The following is a 22,570-nucleotide window of genomic DNA, read 5'->3' as shown; positions in this document are numbered from 1 at the left end:
GTCAAGCCCTCCGGCTGGTAAACCGAGCAAATCCCACTCTCCAGGAATAAAGCAACTATTACATTGGGGCTAAAGTTATTGCTATTACTTTTAATGGCAAAAAAGTGTAGTTTTTTTTTTTTTCCTCAACCTAGTACTACCATGCTAAATGCCAATTCAAAAAGGATTGCCCTTTGAAGGAAAAAAGTCACAAGTCAGCCGGACGGATAGCTCACTTGAAGTATCATCAGAGTTAGCTTAGGTAAAGACTGTAGCTTTCTACTAAGGCGTAATTTGTTTCTCAAAGAATATTTTATATGCAAATGTTTTCTGGGCTCTGTTCTGGAGCTTTATTAAATGTGTAAGAAGGCTGAATAATTGATCAGGTTAACCGAAGACTAGAATTTAAGCTGACAGGCATTTGATTTTAGATGCTGGTGTATCATTTGTGTGGCTTTCTTATGCATCCGCCAGCAGCGGGTATGCTAAGACAGTTATGTTCTTCCCACTGGACTGCTTTTTCTTGTTTCCTTTTCAGAATGATCCTGCTTTTTTTTTTTTTTTTTTTTTTAAGAAAAACCTTTGCTTTAGGTTAACCACATAAAATTATTTGACAGGTATCTGAAGAGACTCCCTTCCCTGACAAGGGAGGTTATTAGTAGCTTCTCAGTGAGGAAAAAAAAAATACCCTGAGAGGGATTAAATAAGAGAAATACTTTCTGAGTCATTAGATGCTAGACAGGTTAAAATACCAGAAAAGTACACTGTAGCATTCAATTTGGCACAAGGTAATGACTTAATGGTTTTCTCGATTTCTGATATTCAGTGTGGAACACTTAAGCCCTTCTGAGGCCTGATTAGCAAACAGTTTTATTTCCCTTTGCAGAAGAGGATGTAATCAGCTGTTAGGTGGACAATTCAGAAGTGCTTTAGGATTATTCACAAAGCCTGTTTTATAATTTAGCAATTATGTAGCTTGATGGTGAGAGTCATTATGTTCAAGAAGTTTGGAAATTGAACTAGTTCAGTGTTTCCCAGAACATCATCTATTTACAAGCTAGAGGGTTTTTTTTTTTTTTTTTTTTTTTTTTTTTTTTTTTGCTATTAATATTCTATAGTGGTTGAGGACACATAGTGTGTAACTGCATTCAGAGCCTGGCTTTGTAATTTACTAACCGAATGACCTTGTCAATATTTCTTAACTTCTATAAACCACAGTTTCCTTATCTGCAAAATGGGGGTGATAATGCTTTATTTGTAGGATGATTGTGAAGTGTCTATAGTGCTATTAGTTCTCTATCCCCATCCTCCACTCTGAGGGCTGGGGGAGACTGGCCTACCACAGATTTGATCTACTCTTTCAAAATAATCACACATACTCTGTGTGAATTATGCACATACTCTGTGCCAAGCAGTATGACCTGAACACCGGTGAACAAGACAGAAGAGGCTTCTACTTGTATGAAACTTACATTCTAATGGAAGACACAGAAAATTATAAAGTAAACAAACACATAAATATGTAATAACATAGATAGTAATGAGTGTGTTGAAGAAAAGTAAGGTAGGAAAAGGAAACAAAGTAAAGAAGAAGATCGAAGAAAGTCACTTTGAGTAAAAGACTATGTTAGTCCCTTCTCACATTGCTATAAAGCACTACCTGAGACTGCGTAATTATATAAATTACCCAGTATAAATTTATAAAGAAAAGAGGTTTAATTGACTAACAGTTCTGCAGGAAGTACAGGAAGGGCGCCTGGCGAGGCCTCAGGAAACTTACAATCAGAGTGGAAAGGGGAAGGGGAAGCAAGCACGTCTTCACGCAGCAGCAGGAGAGAGAGAGAACATGAAGAGGGAAGTGCCATACACTTTTAAACAACCAGATCTTCTGAGAACTCATTGCTATCACAAGAACAGCAAGGGGGAAGTCTGCCCATATGAGTCAATTGCCTCCCACCATGCCCCTCCTCCAACACATGGGGATTACAATTTGACATGAGATTTAGCTGGGGACACAGAGCCAAACCATATCAATAACATTAAAGGAAAATGATAATTTTAAAACTTTAGCTGGGCCTTCATGTGGCTAAGGAGGCCATCAAAAGGTGGCTGGATATGTAATGAATTCTTCTCTCAAATGCAGAGAGAGCCAAGGCACAGTCTGAAAAATGAGAATGAACACAGACACTGTTCTGTCTCAATATGTAATATTTTCTCCTCAATGGAGGCTCAGAGGAATCTTTGCAGATTCTGCTGCATTTACAGAAATACTCTTCTTTAATAAGAATTAGTATGTGGCCCTGATGACCAAACAGATGACTATGGAGGTTCAGAGCTCCCTTTGAGAAATGGAATACAGCTGATTGACAGTCTCAAGATGTCATACCTCTGCTTTCTTTCTAAACTAATTATACCACTAGGCTGTTCCCACCCAATGACATAGCCTGGCATGTACACTGGCATAGGACCATTTGCCTGATGAAAGATTCCTCTAATGGGCAACTTTTGTTCAGGACTCCCCATTGCCCTAGCCAAGACTTTCCTTAGAGAAGCTCTGTAAGCTCAGACTCTTCCAGATCAATTCTTCCTTTTTCCTCTCCTTTTACAGATGTACAACTTACACTGTGATCTGAAAGCTTGTCCTGCCTACTTCTTCTCCAGCTTCCTTTATCTGTCACAGACTGTATTAGTCTGTTCTCATGCTGCTAATAAAAACATACCCAAGACTGGGCAATTTACAAAAGATAGTGGTTGAATGGACTTACAGTTCCACATGGCTGGGGAGGCCTCACAATCATGGTGGAAGGCAAGGAGGAGCAAGTCATGTCTTACATGGATGGCAGCAGGCAAAAGAGAGCTTGTGCAGGGAAACTCATTTTTAAGACCATCAGATCTCGTGAGACTTATTCACGATCACAAGAACACACAGGAAAGACCTGCCTCCACGATTCAATTATCTCCCTTGAGATAATTGGTCCCTCCCACAACACGTGGGAATTCAAGATGAGATTTGGGTGAGGACACAGTCAAACCATATCACAGACATTTCATTCAATAAATCTTTTGTGCATATAATCTTGTCTTGGCTTCTACTTCTTAAAAGACCTGAACAGACACCGTTGGAACCAGGAGTGATCAGAGAAAACAGCTGGTAAGATAAGGTCTGCAGGCCTGGACTGATAGTGGATGAGGACGACAGAGCTGGGCTGAGTACGAGTGTGAGGATGGGGTGTCACTTAACCATTAGAAGCCAGGGAGTCACGATTCACGATGACCACAGTGACCAGGAAGCTTGGAAGAGCAGCTGGCCCACAGAAAGTTGTGAAGATGGTTAATAGAACCTGGCTCGTTTAGGGGAAAAATAGACAGTCAACCAGCAAGGGGGCTTCTTAATTTCTACAACAAGAAAACACGCAGGAATGGAGGAGCAGAAAACTAATGGTGATCACCCAATAAAAAGTTTTCATACCTTGCTCAGTTCTCAGACTTTAGTCAATTTTCAGATCTAGAAGCTATTGGCTCAAGAGGTAGCTGGAGCCCTAAGAGAAAGAACTCTGCAATGTTGCAGCAACAATCCCTGTAATGATTCCCAAGTCTTTTCTCCAGAGAAATCTGCAGCTGGTTACCTGAGCAACTGTACACCAGGGTAAGTGGAATGTCTAGACCTTTTGGGTACTTTTGGACACAGGCTCTCAACTGATTATAGGACACAGGCTCTCAACTGATTATAGTACCCAGAGATGTGAAGCAACACTATGGCCCCTCTGCTAGAGTGGAGGATTTGGGGACAAGAAAACAAACAGGGTGCTGGGTAAAGTCTAATTCAGAGGGGGCCCACTGGGTGCATAGACAAGTCCACTCATTTTTCTAGTGGGCAACTGTACAGTTGAAATGAATGTACTTGACAACAGGAGTATCCCCACCTTGAGACATTAGCTTACGAGGTAAGAGCTATCGTAGTAGAAAAGGTCAAGTAGAAATCTGAATCTTGCCCCCTCCCCGGTCAAGATAGTAAATCACAAACAATATTACATACCAGGGGGATGGCAAACATAAATACCACGGTTAAAAACCAAAGGAATGCAGGAGTGGTGGGCTCTATCCTATCTCTGTTCAATTCACCACCAGCCTGAGCTTTGCAGAAACTGACTGGATCCATGAAAATGACTGTAGACTAATGCACACTCAACCAAGTAGTAGTCCCTATTTTGGCTGTGGTGCTGAAAGTGGCATTGCTAGAACAGATTAATAATGTCTCCAGTAAAGAGCGTGCTGCTATTGATTTGGCAAATGTGGGTTTGTGGTTTTTTGTTTTTTTTTTAGACAGAGTCTCGTTTAGTCACCCAAGCTGGAGTACAGTGGTGTAAACACGGCTCAGTGCAAACTCCCCCTCCCAGGTTCAAGTGATTCTCCTGCCTCAGCCTCCCAAGTAGCTGGGACTACAGGCGTGTGTGCCACCATGCCTGGCTAACTTTTATATTTTTAGTAGAGACGAGTTTTGCATGTTAGCCAGGCTGGTCTTGAACCATTGACCTCAGATGATTCACCCACCTCAGCCTCCCAAAGTGCTGGGATTACAGGCATGAGCCACTGCGCCCAGCCTCTCTTCTTATCAGAAACAGTTTGCATTCACATAGAATGGACAGGAACATTCATTTACAGTTTTGCTCCAGGCTTCTGTTAATTCCCCACTCTCATTCATGGTGTAATCCAAGGAGGTATAGACATCTCACAGAATATCATATCCGTTCCCTATATCAATGCCACCATACTGATTGAGCAGGACAAGGAAGAAGCGGCCAGGACACTGAAGGCCTTGGTAAGAAACATGCACAGCAGAGGGCAGAGGATAAGCCCTGTGAAAAGTCAGGGACCTGCCACTTTATAAAGTCTTAGGGGTCAGAGATTAGGGAAATGCCTGGCTATTCCCTCCAAAGTGAAAAGCAATTGCTGCATCTTGCATGCCTTTCCCCAAAGAACAGCACGAAGACTGTTAAACCTCTTTGGAACCTTCTTCGTTTATGGAATGCTGCTCTGGTCCATACACCAGGTAACACAGAGGGCTGTCTGCTTTGTGAGTCCAGAGCAAGGAAAGGCTCTGCAGCAGGTCCAGCCCATGGAATGAGCAGCCTTGATTCATTGGCCATAACATCCAGCCGACGTTTTGGTGTTGGAGGGGTCCTCAGTGGGAAAAGAAGCAGTGTGTCATTTACAGAAAGCCCAAACAGGAAAAATACTGTGCAGACCCCTGGATTCCGAAGGAAGGTCATGCCATCTACAGAAAACCCCAGCATTGAGGAATAGTTACCGTTACTGCATCTTAGTAAAGATGAAAATGCTACATCCCAAGTTAAGCCTGAGCAGGGCCAGAGAGTGCAGGTAAGCTGCAGGAGCAGGCAGCCCGGGTCCCCAAGTCACCATCCGTGGTTGCATTAGTCCCCCTTCCCCAGCTCACACCCATGGCCCTGTGGGGAGAGATGCCACACAACCAGATGAATGAGGAACAACTTGAGTTTGGTTCACATATGGGTTGGCTTAGTTTGTGGGTGTATGACGAAAATGCCTGGGGGTTCCATTGCTGTCATATTCAGGGGCCAGTGGGGGCCGATAGTGGGGGCCACTATGGACAAAATGACACAGCCAAGATAGTGGCGGCCGGGGATGGTGGCTCATGCCTGTAATCCCAGCACTTTGGGAGGCCAAGGTGGGCGAATCACCTGAGATCAGGAGTTAGAGACCACCCCGGCCAACATGGCGAAACACTGCCTGTGCTAAAAGTACAAAAATTCGCCGGGTGTGGTGGCACCTGCCTGTAATCACAGCTACTCAGGAGGCTGAGACAGGAGAATCACTTGAACCCAGGAGGCAGAGGTTTCAGTGAGCCGAGACTGCACCACTGCGATCCAGCCTGGGCGACAGAGCAAGACTCCATCTCAAAATAAATAAATAAATAAGTAAAAGACAGTGGGAGGTGAAAAAAGTTTCCCAATGAGCAGGATGCAAGTGGTGCTTCTGGCATAGAAGGGGAAGGAATCCAAGGTAAGATTATATAGATATTCCTAGGTTGAGACCAATAGCATGGCTAGCTGGTCAAAGGCCTGGAAAGAAAAGGACCGGACCATTAGATGCAAGGACGGCTGGGGTAGAGGCAGGTAGACGGACAAAATGGAGATGCACAGTGATAAAAACATTAACATGTGATCCAAAAAATTTTATACACAAGGTTTTTGTATCACATGTGAATGGCCACCAGAGAGCGTCCCACCACGGAAGTCACACTGAACAGCCGAGTGGACAAAATGACACTGCCAATTAATATTAGCCAGTCTCAGCATTGATCTCCCTGAAACTGGGAAAATGTGCATAAAAGTGGAGTGGACATGGTAGCTGACAAGAGGCTACCCATGGGCCCAGTGCTATGGACCCCCATTTCCCAAGGATAGGCTACCTACTGCAGACACTGATTATTAAAGTCAAGCAAGCCCACCCACCCCTGGGCCATGTGATAGCTTTGCACTTAGTATGCATAACCAGAGACCCCAAATCTCTCGATATTCTCTGAGCAGCTGGCTTGATTACATAATTTATCTTCTCTAGCTTTGATCTGAAGACAGTAGTCCATCCCTAGCAGAAATCCATTTACAACATATTTTTAGAACATCCAAAAAAACAATATTTGAAATTTAACTGCGTCATTCTAGTAGGCTCACATTTTATAACCTCAAACTTTATTTTAGAAACCTATTAAAAAGAAGATCCGTTAACAAAATTATAAGAACGCAGAACTGCTTTGGAATAGGCTGCTTTGTCCTTTTTCTGATTGACCTTCTTTGGATAGTTGTTGGCTACCAAGTCCTGCTTTTGTTGTTGACTTTAGCACAAACAATAAAATCTCATCCACACAATATTGTCAAGAGAACTTTATAGTCAAGCCAACAAATGTCATTAGCTCATGGTACTGAAAGCCAGGCACAGATCTGAATACATCAAATTCTTGAATACAAGAGACTGGAACTGCACGGGTGACATTCTGTTTAAATTTTGCTCTACGGTAACTCATGGCTTGAAAGGTGACTAGTCAGAATAGGCAGAATGATTTGCTAAAGCACATGGCAATTGGAACAAAAATTGTCTGTATCTGTCAAACCCCATAGGGAGAAACATTTTGAAATGTGTACTGCTTGGAGCCGATTGCATTGTTTTATAGGCAGTTCATCCTACCTGCCACCTGGGGACAACTTCAACCTATCCATTTCTTTTTTTCTCATAGTAAACCGATTTATGATCAGTGAATCACAGAGGAGAAGAGAATTTATCTGGAGGTGGTAAGGAGAACATTCAGTTATCTGACTATACTCATAACCCTACATACCCTGGATTCTACAATGGTAATTTATATTATCCATATCTAATTGGAATTCAAAGATAAGATTTGTGGGGTGAAATTGGCAACAAATAGGAACAGAAACATTTTTAAGATTGTCAAGCATAACACAGGCTTTCCAGAATTAACTTCAGACTATATATTTATCTAAAATTAATTTTGTTTGTAGTTGGTGGACCATTAGGTATGAAATTTGTGTATTGTCAAAGAAATCTTTGAAAAGTCATAAAGGGACATTAAAACCATCCATTCATCATCCCTTTTCCTTAAAGAAGGAATGCTTTTCTTCAGGTCAGAAGACAGAGGAGAGAAAAAGAATGTTGGGTACGTGTTACAGAAAATTGTCAAAAAAACTTTTGGGTATATAATGCTGGCATCTCCCTTTTAAGGGTCCTCCTCAAGGTAATTTTCTAATTAATGCACATTAGAGCAATGCTCGCTCTATCAAAAATAAAATTTCATACACGTGGGTTCATTGTTGAGTACTTTATTACGTTTCCTTGGTGCCTGTTTCCGTACCAGTCTACACTATTACATGTTACTACAGCCCTATCAGGTAGAATGTGTTTTTCTATCTTGATATTCTCCTTATCCTATCTTATCCCATTCTTATCTTATCTTATCTTATCCTATCTACAGTGTCTTATCTCCTCTTGGCCTTTTGCTTTTCTTTATACATAATTTATCTGTAAATAGTTTTGGATTTTCCAAATAAGGAATAGTAGTATCATTTGTAATTCATGACATTTTAATCTCTTCTATTACTATGCCTTTTACCTCTTTATTTTTTTGAGACAGGGTCTCATTCTTTCACCCAAGCAGAAATGCAGTGATATGATCATAATGCACTGCAACCTCAACTTCCCAGGCTCAAGCCATCCTCCCACCTCAGCCCTGCCTGCACTGAATAGCTGGGACTACAGGCATGGACTACCATGTCCAGTTAAATTTTTAATTTTTTTGTAGAGATAAGATTTAACTGTGTTGCTCAGGTTAATCTCAAACTCCTGGGCTTGAGCAATCCTCCCACCTTGGCCTACCAAAGTGCTGGGATTGCAGGGATGAGCCACTGTGCCTGACCATTTTTTTTTTTTTTCCTGTGGTACAATATTGGATAGGAGTGGGGATGGATAGTGGGTATTCTTGTTTTTTTGATCTTATAGGGACTAGTTATATTATTTCACTATTGTTTTTTATATTTACTCTTGGTTTCTTTCTTTTTTAATTTTTGAGACAGGGTATCACTCCCTCACCCAGGCTAGAGTGTGGTAGCACAATCTCTGCTCACGGTAATATCTGTCTCCTGGGTTCAAGTGTTTCTCCTGCCTCAGCCTCCTGAGTAGCTGAGATTACAGGCATGCACAATCATGCCCAGCTAAATTTTTTTGTGTGTTGTTGGTAGAGATGAAGTTTCACCATGCTGGCCATGCTGGTCTTGAACTCCTGGCTTCAAGTGAACCCCCACCTCGGCCTCCCAAAGTTTGGTTTCTTATAGATCTTTTTACCAAGTTAAGAAAAGTCTTTATATTCCTATTTTTTCAAAAGTTTTTATAATGATTAGATGTTGAATTTTATGGAATATTTTTTTCTATATCTCAAGCTGATCATGTTACAGCCCCGCCAATACACCACAATGTAGCAGTCTCTCATTGTGAGGTATCACCTGGCGTTCTTTGTCTCAAGACCAAGAGAATTAAGGAGTGTGGACACAAAGGGTGAGGTTGGAGCAAAAGTTTAATAAGCAAAAGAAGAAAACTCTCTGCCACGGAGAGGGGGCCTGGAAAAGGATTGCCATTTTTACAAATGAATGCAAAAGCTTTTATAAAAACTGATGAGGGCTAGGCATCTCATTTGCATAAGGTGTGAATTTCTGGTAGCTCCACCCTGTCCTCCTAATGTGCATGCAGGCCATTAGGTTGAGTTACTCCTTATTGCTTTGTTCCCTTTAGTGTGCACATGTTAGGGGGCAGAATTTTCCACTGCAGGCATGTCTGGACAAGTCACCTGTGTAGTGTTTCTTATCTGTATGGTTGTAGGCATGTCTCAAGCAAGCCCTCTTATGCAAGTTCCCTTATCTGTGCCTGCAGCTTGAGTTTTTAGGCTGTTCTTTTGTTTGAAAGAATTCAACTGAGGACCCACCGTAACTGCCTGCCTGACAGGTTTTTTCCTTTCTCCTCTCTCCATCACATGATTTTCTGCTTTAATTTTTTTTCTTCCTCTATTTTTTTTTTTTTTTTTGATCGAGGGTCTCACTCTGTTGCCCAGGCTGGAGTCCAGTGGTGCAATCACAGCTCACTGCAGCCTAAAGCCCTGGGGCTCAAGCAGTGCTCCCACCTCAGCCTCCTAAGTAGCTGAGACTACAGGCATGAACCACCATGCCCATCTAATTGTTTTTTAAATTATTTTCTTTTCACTTTTTTAAATTTTTTGCACAGATGAGGTTTCACTGTATTGCTTAGGCTGGCCTCAAACTCCTGGGCTCAAGTGATCCACCCACCTCAGCCTCCCAAAGCACTAGGATTACAGGTGTGAGCTGTTGCATCTCACCATTTTTCTCCTTTAATTTCTTAATGTATTAAATTGTGTAAATCAATTTTGAATATTATTACATTTCTGAGCTGTATCCAACATGCATATTATTTTTATACATTGATAATACATATAAACATTTAAAAATATATTGCTAGATTTGTGTAGTGGCAAGGAAAATAGATCATGAACATCTCTTGTTTCAGGGAGCATCATTAAGTGACAGCTCCACCTGCCACCCTTCTGGATTTATCACTACACCTGGGTCAAAAGCATGCTTCCCCCAGGCTCCTCCCAACAATGACTGCATGTGGTAAAGATCATAGTATTGACCCATTCCTATGGGACATAAAGTTACTCTAAGCTGTGACTGACTTAAGGACCCCCTCATTGCCTTGACCAAAATTTTCTTGAGTCTGCCCTGCAATCTGAGGTACTCCTATTCCTCCATCCTTCCCTCTCTCCTTTCACTGGTGTCAGACTTAAATTAAAACCTGAAGTCTCACCTGTCTACTCCTACTTCTTCCCATTTATCCTTCTCTATAAGTATCTTGTACATCTAAGCCCACTTTTTGCTTCTCAAAGAACCTTAGTCAACACAATTGTTTTACTGATACTTCATTAGGATATTTGCCTCAGTATCCCTGAATAAAGTTAGCAGGCAATTTTCATCTCCTGTTGTGTCTCTGTGTAGTTTTGGAATTAAGGTTATGCTACTGTTTTTGTCCCCTTCAAAATTCATGTTGAAACCTAATCCCCAATGCAACAATATTGAGAGGCATGGGCTTGAGGGGGTGATTGAGTCATGAGGTTTACACTCACATGAATGGGATTAGGTTTCTTACAAAAGGTCTTGACAGAGGGAGTAAAACCCTTTTCACCCCTTCCATCTCTTTTGCCATCAAAGACACGATGTTCCTCCAGAGGGAACATTACAGCAACAAGGCGCCATCTTGGAAATGAAGAGCTGACCTGACCAGACTCGGAACCTGCTCGCACCTTGATCTTGAACTTCCCAGCTCCAGAACTGTGAAAAATAAATTTCTATTCTTTGTAAATTACCCATTCTCTGATATTTCGTGATAGTAGCACAAATAGATTCACAAATATAGTAAGTTTGATAATGTTTCCTCGTTTTCTGATCTGGAAGCATTTATGATGACTTGACTTTGTATATTAAATGCTTGGCAGAACTTAACTGTTAGGTCATCTTGGTATTTTCTTTTAAGAAAGACTTTTAACTATTGACTTGACTCGATGGTAATGAGGCTATTTAGATTTTTTGTTTTTTTTTTGAGACAGTTTCGCTCTTGTTGCCCAGGCTGGAGTACAATGGCGCCATCTCTGCTCACTGCAACCTCCACAAGCAATTCTCCTGCCCCAGCTTCCAGTGTAGCTGGGATTACAGGTATGTGCCATTAGGCCCAGCTAATTTTTGTACCTTTAGTAGAGACGGGGTTTCACCATGTTGGCCAGGCTGGTATTGAACTCCTGACCCCAGGTGATCCACCCTCCTCGGCCTCCCAAAGTGCTCGGATTATAGGTGTGAGCCACTGCTCCCAGCCTATTCAGATTTTTCGTATATTCTTCAGTCAGTTTTGATTAGGACTTCCCATTTAAAAGATTTATGGTGTTTCATTAACCTAGTTGAGCTATCCCACAATAAGCTCATCTTTAGTCAAGGAGCACACCAAATGCATATTACTTTTGCACCATCATAAGGTGGAAAAATCATAAATCAAACAATGAAAGAATAGGTTGTGTCTATGGTAGCTTGTATTTACCAAAATTGCACACAATCTTATCTCATCTAACGTGCACTTCTGTAGTGTGACCTTGCCACTCCCCCATGAAGAAGTAGAATCTGTTTCTCTACCATTGAATTTAGGTGGTCCTTGTGACTTATTTGACTGGTAAAATATAATGATAATTATCTTGTGCCATTTACAGATGCAGCCCTTATCAAACCTGGACATTTCTGCTTTCTGCCTCTTAGCAGTGAGTCACAATGCCAGAAGCATAAGTAACCTGAGATCTTGCTGTGAGATGCCTAGGCCCTGGATTCTGAGAAAATTAGTAGAAAGTAAAAGAAGTCAAGGAGCACTGAAGAAAGAGAAGAATGAAGAAGACATCTTACAAGTCCAGTACAGTCTGCTTCACATAACCACAGCTCAGCTGCCATCTCATTGTAGTTGCATGAACGTTCCCAAGTAAACTCTCCAACTGAGCCAACTCATAGAACCATAAATTGTTGTTTTAAGCTGCTGAGTTTTGCAGTTGGATGTTTCAGACGGGCAATAGATAACTGGAATGCAAATGCTCTTCAACTTACGATAAGGTTACCTGCCAGTAAACAAATCTTAAGTCAAGGAGCATACTCAATGCATATCTCTTTCACACCATTGTAAAGTAGAAAAATCATCAAACCATCGTAAGCTGGGGACGTCTGTACCTCTCCCCTCCATAAAAACAACTATAATATTTGGAACACACACACCCTACCCCACCACACACACACCCCTACCTGTTTGAATGCCTATGAAAGCAAACAATGCAGTCATGAATTGAGCTGGAGAGTTATACTCCTTGAAAGAAGAAAAATATCCAGAGTAAAATTCCTATTTGCCTGGCTTTTCTCATGAGGGTAATTTCCAAATGAAGGAGAGAGAGCTCAAACATAAAATGGAATTCTTATTGGGCTGAGGGGACAGAAATTCATTCCAATTATTGGCCATCTCCTAAACTGCATGTTCAGGAAGAGACTCCAAGAAACACAGCAGAAAACAGCACCCAGAAAGCTGAAAGATGGGCAGAGATTTCAGCACCTGAGTGGTGTTGGAGAAACAGAAGTTAGAGTTTAGCTCTGCCAAGGTGGAAGGGCTTTGATAAATGCACACAGGTTGTAGTTGAGACCGAGAAATACCCCACACTAGGGCTAAAGAACACAGTTGGGAAGTAAGTACCAGTACTAAGATAATGTTAAAATAGACCAGCCCTAACAAAGGCTAGAACTAACTCTGGCCAGGATCGAGGTAATGCCTGGTTTTCCCTTTGCCTGTAAAAAAGAAAACTTTTCTTGTTCTTTAGAGGAAGAAAACATCATCCAGGTCCTAAATAAGTATCCTTTTTTTTTTTTTTTTTTTTTGAGATGGAGTCTCGCTCTGTCACCCAGGCTGGAGTGCAGTGGCTGGATCTCAGCTCACTGCAAGCTCCGCCTCCCAGGTTTACGCCATTCTCCTGCCTCAGCCTCCCGAGTAGCTGGGACTACAGGCGCCTGCCACCTTGCCCGGCTAGTTTTTTGTATTTTTTAGTAGAGATGGGGTTTCACCGTGTTAGTCAGGATGGTCTCGATCTCCTGACCTTGTGATCCGCCCGTCTCAGCCTCCCAAAGTGCTGGGATTACAGGCTTGAGCCACCGTGCCCAGCAGTATCCATTTAAAATGTCCAGCATTCAGGAGAAATTATGAGACATGCTAACAAAAAAAAAAAAAAAAAAAAGAGACACCAAATGATCATAACAAAAACAGAAGATGGATAAATGTAATCCACATGTTATTCACGTATTGATGTTAGCAGACAAAGACATTTAAGCCAATATGAAAAATAAATAAATAAAATAATATAACTAAAATTTATATAATTAAGAACATAAAGGAGAAGATAACAGAAAAAATATCTCATATTCTGGAGAGACAGAGGCCTATACTGAGTTATGAACAGCATCGGGACTGGCATCTACTGTCTGAACTCCAAGGACAGAACTTGACCCTCCTTCAGGTTACGTTGCATCAAGGAGAATTGAACTGAACTGACCTGGTGGTCTGCTTTGTGACATTTACCAAGTAAAACGGGTAGGCAGTACTAGTCAATACTCCTGGGGAAGATAGCTGTTATGTGGGGATTGGAATTAATGTATTACAGTTGATTTAAGAAGTAGACAGTGCTTGCTTGTAAGCATGTCCTGTAGGCTTTACTTGTGCTGTATGGCTTTTGTATGTACTATGCACAGTTAAACATATATAGTACACCTTATGCATTTTCCTTATGTTCTCTGTTTTTTCCCACTAGGCTGATAGACTGTGAACTCAGTAAGGGAGGAAACTTTATCATTGTACAGCCAGCACCTAGCACAGTGCCTGATACATACAAGAAACTGAAACTTCCTAAGAAATCAGCCTTCTGGTACTGTGGAATGAGAAAAATTGTCATTGGTGGGTACCCTACTTGTTGACTGTTCCAAGGTCTTCGACAGTTGCCTGCTCACCTCCTACAGTGCTCTAAATGAAGTATTTGCTTGACATGAAAGATCTTTTGTAGAAAGACTCCATGGAGCCGACCTCAAACTGCCCTGACTCTAGACAAGGGATCAAAAAAAAAATGAAGAAGCTGGGCAGTCACAAATGATCAACAAATCTGTAAGCCATGCATTCCCTATCAATGATTTTGCAAATTTACAGCTTTTGAAAATCTGTATCACAGACCTATTGTGAGTACAAACAAGGAGAGCGTTTCCCAATGTTTAACGGTGATCCTAGAATGAGCTGAAGTGTGTTTCCCCAAAATTCATATGCTGAAGCCCTAACCTCCAGTACTTCAAAATGTGACTGTATTTGGGCCGGGTGTGGTGGCTCATACCTATAATCCCAGCACTTTGGGAGGCCCAGGTGGGCAGATCACTTGAGGTCAGGAGTTCGAGACCAGCCTGGCAAACATAACAAAACCCTGTCTCTATTCAAAATACAAAAATTAGCCGGGCATGGTGGTGTGTACCTGTAATCCTAGCTACTTGGGAGGCTGAGGTAGGAGAATCACTTGAACTCAGGAGGCAGAGGTTGTAGTGAGCCAAGATTGTGACACTGCACTCCAGCCTGGGTGACAGAGTGACTCCATCTCAAAACAACAACAACAACAACAACAACAACAAAAAGCAATTGCAATGGTATTTGGCGATAAGGCCTTTAAATATGTGATTAAGATAAAATGGAGCCATACGGTTAGGCCCTAATCCAATAGGACTAGTATCTTTAGAAGAAGACACTAGGACACAGACCAAACAGAATGAGGGGTGACCATGTGAGGTCACAGGGAGAATGTGTCATCTGCAAGTCAAGGGGAGAGGCTCAGAATAAACCAACCCTGCCAGCACCTCTGTCTTGGACTTCCAGCCTCTGTCACTCTGAGACAATAAAATTCTGTTGTTTAAACCACCCAGTCTGTGGTATTCTGTTACAGCAATGCTAGCCGAGTAGTACGGACGCTTCTTCGTGTAGCTGGTCTGGCAGGTTGGAGAGGGAGCCTTCGTGTGGGCGTAGTGTCTGCTTTATCCTTGCTTCCTTCAAAAAGCTCATGAGTAATCCTTAGGATCAAGCTGTCTTAGGCTGTTTGGGCTGCTGTAACAAAAATCACGTGCACTGGGTGGCTTTTAAACAACAGAAACATTTCTCGCAGCTCTGGAGGCTGAGAAGTTCATGATCAAAGCGCCAGCGGATTCCACGTCTGGTGAGGGCCCCTTCCTCCTGGTTCATAGAAGGCGTCTTCTGGCTGTGTCCTCGCATGATGGAAGGGACAAGTGGGTTTTTAAGGGTCTCTTTTTTTTGAGATGGGGTCTCCTGTGTCACCCAGGCTGGAGTACAGTGGCACCTTCTTAGCTCACTGCAGCCTTGAGTTCCTGGGTTCCCATGATCCTCCCACCTCAGCCTCCCAAGTAGCTGGGACTATAGACACGTACCACCATGCCTGTTTTTTATTTTTTTATTTTTTGTAGATATGGGGCCTCACATTGTTGCCCAAGCTGGTCTTGAACTCTGGTCTCAAGCAATCCTCCTGCCTCAGCCTCCCAAAGTGTTGGGATTATGGGGTATATTTTATTTTATTTTATTTTATTTTATTTATTTTTTTGAGGTAGGGTCTCACTCTGTAACCCAGATTAGAGTACAGTGGCATGATCTTGGCTCATGTAACTTCTGCCTCCAGGGCTTAAGTGATTCTCCGACCTCAGCCTCCCGAGTAGCTGGGACTACAGGTGTGCACCACCACATCTGGCTTTTTTTTTTTTTTTTGGTAGAGACAGAATTTCACCATGTTGCCCACGCTGGTCTGAAATTCCTGGACTCAAATAATCCACCTGCCTCAGCCTCCAAACGTGCTGAGATTACAAGCGTGAGCCACCACGCCCGGCCTGGAGTTTCTTTTATGAGACCATTAATCTCATTCATAAGGGCTTTAGCCTCCTAAGAGAATTATATCTGAATACCATCACGTTGCAGGTTAGGTTTCAACATAAAATCTGGGAGGACGCAAACATTCAGACCATATTTGGAGTGAAAATCTGTCTCCCTCCCCCATCACTACACACACTCACTCCCTTAGTCTCATAGCCTGGGTAGAGGTTTTGTTTTCTTAGCACCTTTGTTAGCAGCTAGTTATGGGAAGACAACTCACTACGTTTTAGGCTAAAAGTAGACATTTGTTTCATTCACCAGCAGCCTGTTCCATCTGTCACTGTGAGAAAACTTAGCGGGACTTTAGAGTCACATGAGTTCCATGGATTTCACCATCCCCTTAGTAACTTTTTTTCAGACTTAAACACTTTATGCCACCATTTCCTTCTCCCCACACCCCTACTTTTTTCCATCTCCTTTAATCTTGGATTAACGTTATACATAAAAGAACCGAGCATTAATCTCTCTTTCACCATAGGTGGTGAGAACATAGTTGCTTTTTATAAATTTTTCAAAGTGGAAGATAAGGAAAAATGCTAATAGTATAATTAAAGATAAAATAGAAGAAGACTGAAATAGATTTGAATTCTTATGAGATGGGGCCCCTGCAAAGCTTTTCATTACGGTCTAATTTCTGACAGTCACAGATAAGGGAGGCCCACTCCTCTTTTCCATTTCTGGGGTGTGACTTTAGAAAGAGCTGTAAGAGGTTTTTTTAAAATTGAGATTCAGGGGTGTATGTGCAGGTTTGTTACATAGATATATTGTGTAATGCTGGAGCTTGGGCTGCTATTGAACCCGTCACCCAAACAGTGAACATAGTACTGAATAGGTGGTTTTCCACACTTGCCCTCCTCCCAACCTCCTCCTTTTTGAAGTCCCCAGTTTCTGTTGTTTCCATCTGTAAAGGATTTTTTTTTTTTTTTCCAGACAGAGTCTCACTCTGTTGCCCAGGCGAGAGTGCAGTGGCACAATCTCAGCTCACTGCAACCTCCGTCTCCTGGGTTCAAACAATTCTCATGCCTCAGCATCCTGAGTAGTTGAGATTACAGGTGTGCACTACCACAGCTGGCTAATTTTTGTATTTTTAGTAGAGACAGGGTTTTGCCTTATTGGCCAGGCTGGTCTTGAACTCCTGACCTCAGGTGATCCACCCATCTTGGTCACCATGCCTGGCCTTCATCTGTGAGGGATTTTTTTTTTCTCACACTTCTTGTTCTTTTATTTGGACACAATAGATTGCTTTTTCACAGAACACCCTATTTATACTAACCTATAATTGATTTATTCATGCTATTTTAACATGAATTAAAAGATAGCATTTTAAATTTTTGTTTCAATGTCAAATGCCATAAATATTAACAAATATTAACCCAAATAAACAAAAACTCTTTAAGGTCCTCAATAATTCTAAGTGTCTAAAGATATAATTAGATCAGGAAGTTTGAAACCACTGGTGTCCCCATTGAACCTGAATGCTGACATAGACCAGGTCCAGTACTGCCCTGCTCGACCAGGACCTCAAACCTCAACCACACTCAGGGACTAAGTACTGACTCCTTGCTTATTGCAGGGACACATGAGGCAATCCACATCCACATCCACATGAGTCCATGTTCTTCATTCATCTTCGTCCCAGGTCCAGGCCTGTGGGTGTGTGTTGTGGAAATTCTGGGGCTGGGTGGAAATGAGCCATCGTCTCCCAGGACCCTTTAGCTGCTATGGTGGGACTTAGCCATCCTTACAACCTTGGTGCGTCCCAGCTCTCTGGTTCCACTGCCTCTATCTCTGACCTGCATATCTGGTTCCCTCTACCCTCTGGTGGTCCTGTGGATTCCTCTCTCCTCTCTCATCCTGGCGAATCCTGTTGGCCTCATTCCAAGTCCATAGCATCTGGTGCCAACTGGCATATTGGGCTCAATGTGGTCATTCTGATGTAAACAGCAGGTTCGCTGCCCAACAGTTTCTCACACTTTCCTCTTGGCTGGGAGCTATGAAACAACTAGTTCCCATGCCTGGATTCCATCCCATAATTACAAGCAAAGGAGCTACTAAAGCCACGGCCTAGTGAGGAGGAGAAAACTGGGGCTGAGGGCTGGAGTGGGTGTGAAAAAGGCAGCGGGAAGATGTTCTCTCATGTGAGCAGAGGGGAGGAGGGCATGTCTTCCATTAGGAGTGTTGTGCAGTGGCTGCTGAGATGGCCAGGGCTTATCTGCATGGCTGTGAGTCCAGGGAATTGATTCTACAGGCTCTGCTGGGTCCCCACTCTGTGAAGTGTCAGGCCCTCGTCAGGCACCGTGACCCCACTGGCTCCTGTGAGTACAGGGCAGATGAAGATGGGGCTGTCACCAGACCCTATCCTGAAGAAGGGCCTCACAGGCACGGAAAATGCTGAACGGGGACATGTGTAGATGTGCGATCTGTCCCTCATGTTGTAGAAGGAGACATCTCCAGCTTCGTAGTCCAGGAAGATGGGCACCCAGCAAAGGGACTCCTTCAAAGGGAGAATCCTATCAGGGGAGGACAGGGCCCAGTATTGGTTTCCAAACACCTCCAGGGTCCAGAAGCCATTCTGAGGAATCAGCAGGACCTCCCCTTTCCTCTCAACACCGTCTCCACAGACCCCCACAGTCCACACCATCACATTTTCCACCTCCACCTCCCAGTCATGTTTCCCTGAGGCGAAGCTCTCCCATCCCAGGACACAAGGCTGACTGTCGAACCTCTCTGGGTTGTCAGGCACTCTGCCTGTAGGGGCCCTGTCTCACACTTCTCTGGTCCTCTGACAGGAAGAGCTCGGGATGAGTGGTGTCTGGATCCAGGACCACATCAGCAAAGAGGAAAGGTCCGTGGGCCCGAGTATCTGGTAAAGCTTGGATTCTTTGGTGCAGCATGTAAGAATGTTCTCCATCGCAATTCTTCTTGAAGTTGCTGTGCAATTTCTTTTTCCTCTTGTTCAACTTCCTTTTCCCCTGACAGAATCTTTTTTTCCCTTTGAAGTTTCTTGATGCAACAGATGCTCACAGCCATGAAGATGAGGAAAACAGCCAGGATGACAGCCAGGGACACCATCCAGGGAGTTGTGGTCAGGATGACAGCAAGGGCCACCATCCACGGAGATGTGCTGGGCATAAAGGATTCTGGAATAAAAACGACAGTTTCCTTCTCCTGGCTGAGCAGGGTGTTTTCGATAGAGCAGAATACATTCCTCACAGACTTGTCTCTGATGATCACAGCTGTGGTGACCACGAAGAAGCCGTCTGCATCAGCAATGGAAACCTCCTTCAGGGTGGGCACGATCTCACTGTAGAGGTCCCTCCACGCTGTGAGGGGCTCTGGGTACCACCCTCCAGATATGCACTGCAGCCAAATGCTCCCATCCTCTTGGGCCTTGATTTCAATGAGGGGCTTAGAGCCAAGGCCTGCCACCACGAGGCGCAGGATGGCCTTGTCATAGGACCAGCCTTCTTGGAAGTGACAGCGGTAGATGTCATTCTCCTGGGCTGTGACATTGTGTACGACCAGGGCCACGCTGCCCCTGCTGATGCCTTTGTTCACAAAGGTGATTCTTCCTCGGTACTCCTCCATCTGCTCCTCTGTTCTCTCTCTCCCACCCTTATACACAAACACTGCAGCGGAGAACTGAGACCGGAACCACCTCCATGTCCTCAGCATTTTTCTCGGGTGACAGATGGCAATGTAATGTAGTGTTTTCTCCCACCATGGCCAGGATGGGACTAGCTGGTCCCACGACAGTAAGCTGGGCTGAGACCAGTGCACACAGGCTGAGCAGGAGGAGGAGGAGGGAGCCTGGCAGGGAGAAGTGCGGAGCAGCAGCCGTGTCCATGAGCACCCAGAGCAGGCAGGGACCAGAGGCCTCCCATTTAATCACGATGTTTGGGGTTGCAGGACCCGGGATCTGGGACCTGTTGCCTGGGTGTCCAAAAAGTCCCAAGATTCTGTAAGGGATTCTTAAGGGTGGGAGTCCACTAATCTCAACAGGTATGAGCAGAACTTGCTGTCCTGGTTCCTTTCCCGCAAAAGAAAACTGTGGCTTGCTTTTTAATTTTGTTTTTTAATCATAAGGGGTCTGGTGTGTGAAGAAAACCAACACGGGTCTGGGGTCTTCCCTGGATGACCCTTATAAGCCAAAGGTGGGATAGAAGTGGAAGAGGAGACAGGCATCATAGGGTTAGGAGACTGTGGGGAACAGTGGTGAGAATGGTTAAAGAACGGAAAACAGAATGAAAAATCAAATAGAAAGTTTCGTAAGCGCCCAAAGACCTGGACGTATACACTGATAAAATTAATCATGCCATTTTCCATGTCAGTTGTTTGAATATGGGGGTTGAAGGGACAGACACATTCAGGGAACCCCACGATGAATTCCCTTTCCTATAAGATTATGCTAAGAGTAGCATGACCTGACCACATACAATCTATTGTCCAAACTGTTATTATTAATAATTATGCTTACACAACAGTCAGAAACCAAGAGTGTCCCAAGTAAACTAGAATGTAAAGTCACTCTGGCTAGGACTTACTTCAGCAGCCAATTCAATCCTTTTCTTTTTTTTTTTTTTTTGTAAGACAGGATCTTGCTCTGTCACCCAGGTTGGAGTTTAGTGGTACAATCTCGGCTCACTGCAACCTCCACCTTCCAGTTTGAAGCAATTCTCCTGCCTCTGCCTTCTGAGTAGCTGGGATTATAGGCATGCACCACCACGGCTGGCTAAGTTTTGTATTTTTTGTGGAGACAGGATTTTGCCATGTTGGCCAGGCTAGTCTGGAACTCCTGACTTCAAGTGATCCACCCGCCTCAGCCTCCCAAAGTGCTGAGATTATGAGCATGAGCCACTGCATCCAGCCCCAATCCTTTCTTTAATCATGCAGTACCCAGAGTAACGGAAATGATGAAAGTCACAGTGAATATTCCTGCAAACAGGCAGGGCTTTCTGAGAACCATCTCACTAGGGAACTCCAGAGAGAAGCAGATGCAAACACAGAAAAATTACAGCAATGTCTACCACATTATTCTTGGAGGAGAGAAGATAGTAATATTTCCAGAATTTGAAAGTTAAGAGAAGTCTGAGAATGTACCCGAAGGAGTTTTCACTCCAGAACACACATTATTGGCCATTACTACACTATTGCCTCTCAGCAATACCTTCTCTCATCTATTTATGTAAGTTCTATGCTCACACTGAGTGGTTTCTAGAGAGTTTTCCATGACTGTGCCACTTCATTTTTATTGCTCTGGACTTTGAAACCATGTGATTCACATGTAACAATCTCATCTCCCTGGAAGAAAAGGTAAGGGTTTTTATTTAGTGCCTAATGCCATTCTTCAAACACAAAGGTCTTTAAAAATATCTGTATCTATGTCTACATTAGACGGATCAACGAGACAGAAAGTTAACAAGGATATCCAGGACTTGAACTCAACTCTGCACCAAGCGGACCTAATAGACATCTACAGAACTCTCCACCCCAAAGCAACAAGATATACATTCTCCTCAGCACTACATCGCACTTATTCCAAAATTGACCACATAGTTGGAAGTAAAGCACTCCTCAGCAAATGTAAAAGAACAGAAATTATAACAAACTGTCTCTCAGACCACAGTGCAATCAAACTAGAACTTAGGACTAAGAAAATCAATCAAAACCGCTCAACTACATGGAAACTGAACAACCTGCTCCTGAATAACTACTGGGTACATAACGAAATGAAGGCAGAAATAAAGATGTCCTTTGAAACCAATGAGAACAAAGATACAACATACCAGAATCTCTGGGACACATTTAAAGCAGTGTGTAGAGGGAAATTTATAGCACTAAATGCCCACAAGAGAAAACTGGAAAGATCTAAAATTGACACCCTAACATCACAATTAAAAGAACTAGAGAAGCAAGAGCAAACACATTCAAAAGCTAGCAGAAGGCAAGAAATAACTAAGATCAGAGCAGAACTGAAGGAGATAGAGACAGAAAAAAATCCTCCAAAAAATCAATGAATCCAGGAGTTGGTTTTTTGAAAAGATCAACAAAATTGATAGACTGCTAGCAAGACTAATAAAGAAGAAAAGAGAGAAGAATCAAATAGACGCAATAAAAAATGATAAAAGGGATATCACCACCGACCCCAAAGAAATACAAACTACCATCAGAGAATACTATAAACACCTCTATGCAAATAAACTAGAAAACCTAGAAGAAATGGATAATTTCCTGGACACTTACACTCTCCCAAGACTAAACCAGGAAGAAGTTGAATCCCTGAATAGACCAATAATAGGCTCTGAAATTGAGGCAATAATTAATAGCCTACCAACCAAAAAAAGTCCAGGACCAGATGGATTCACAGCCGAATTCTACTGGAGGTACAAGGAGGAGCTGGTACCATTACTTCTGAAAGTATTCCAATCAATAGAAAAAGAGGGAATCCTCCCTAACT

At 43.0% G+C, this 22,570-nt stretch overlaps 1 protein-coding gene across 1 annotated transcript; it reads right to left on the bottom strand.

Moving 5' to 3' along the window:
* Nucleotides 1-18,240: 18,240 nt before the first annotated feature.
* Nucleotides 18,241-19,987, bottom strand: LOC705417 (butyrophilin subfamily 2 member A2-like). Its single transcript, XM_015146564.3, is given in 4 exon segments — nucleotides 18,241-18,860; nucleotides 18,862-18,948; nucleotides 19,004-19,774; nucleotides 19,776-19,987. Coding segments are annotated over 4 exon segments (1,548 nt in total). The 5' UTR covers nucleotides 19,961-19,987; the 3' UTR covers nucleotides 18,241-18,355.
* Nucleotides 19,988-22,570: the final 2,583 nt, after the last annotated feature.

The sequence above is a fragment of the Macaca mulatta genome, chromosome 9 (genome assembly GCF_049350105.2).
Source record: "Macaca mulatta isolate MMU2019108-1 chromosome 9, T2T-MMU8v2.0, whole genome shotgun sequence".
Lineage (NCBI taxonomy): Eukaryota > Metazoa > Chordata > Mammalia > Primates > Cercopithecidae > Macaca > Macaca mulatta.
Note: the sequence above shows the minus strand (reverse complement) of the source record. Positions and strands in the feature narration are given on the sequence as shown.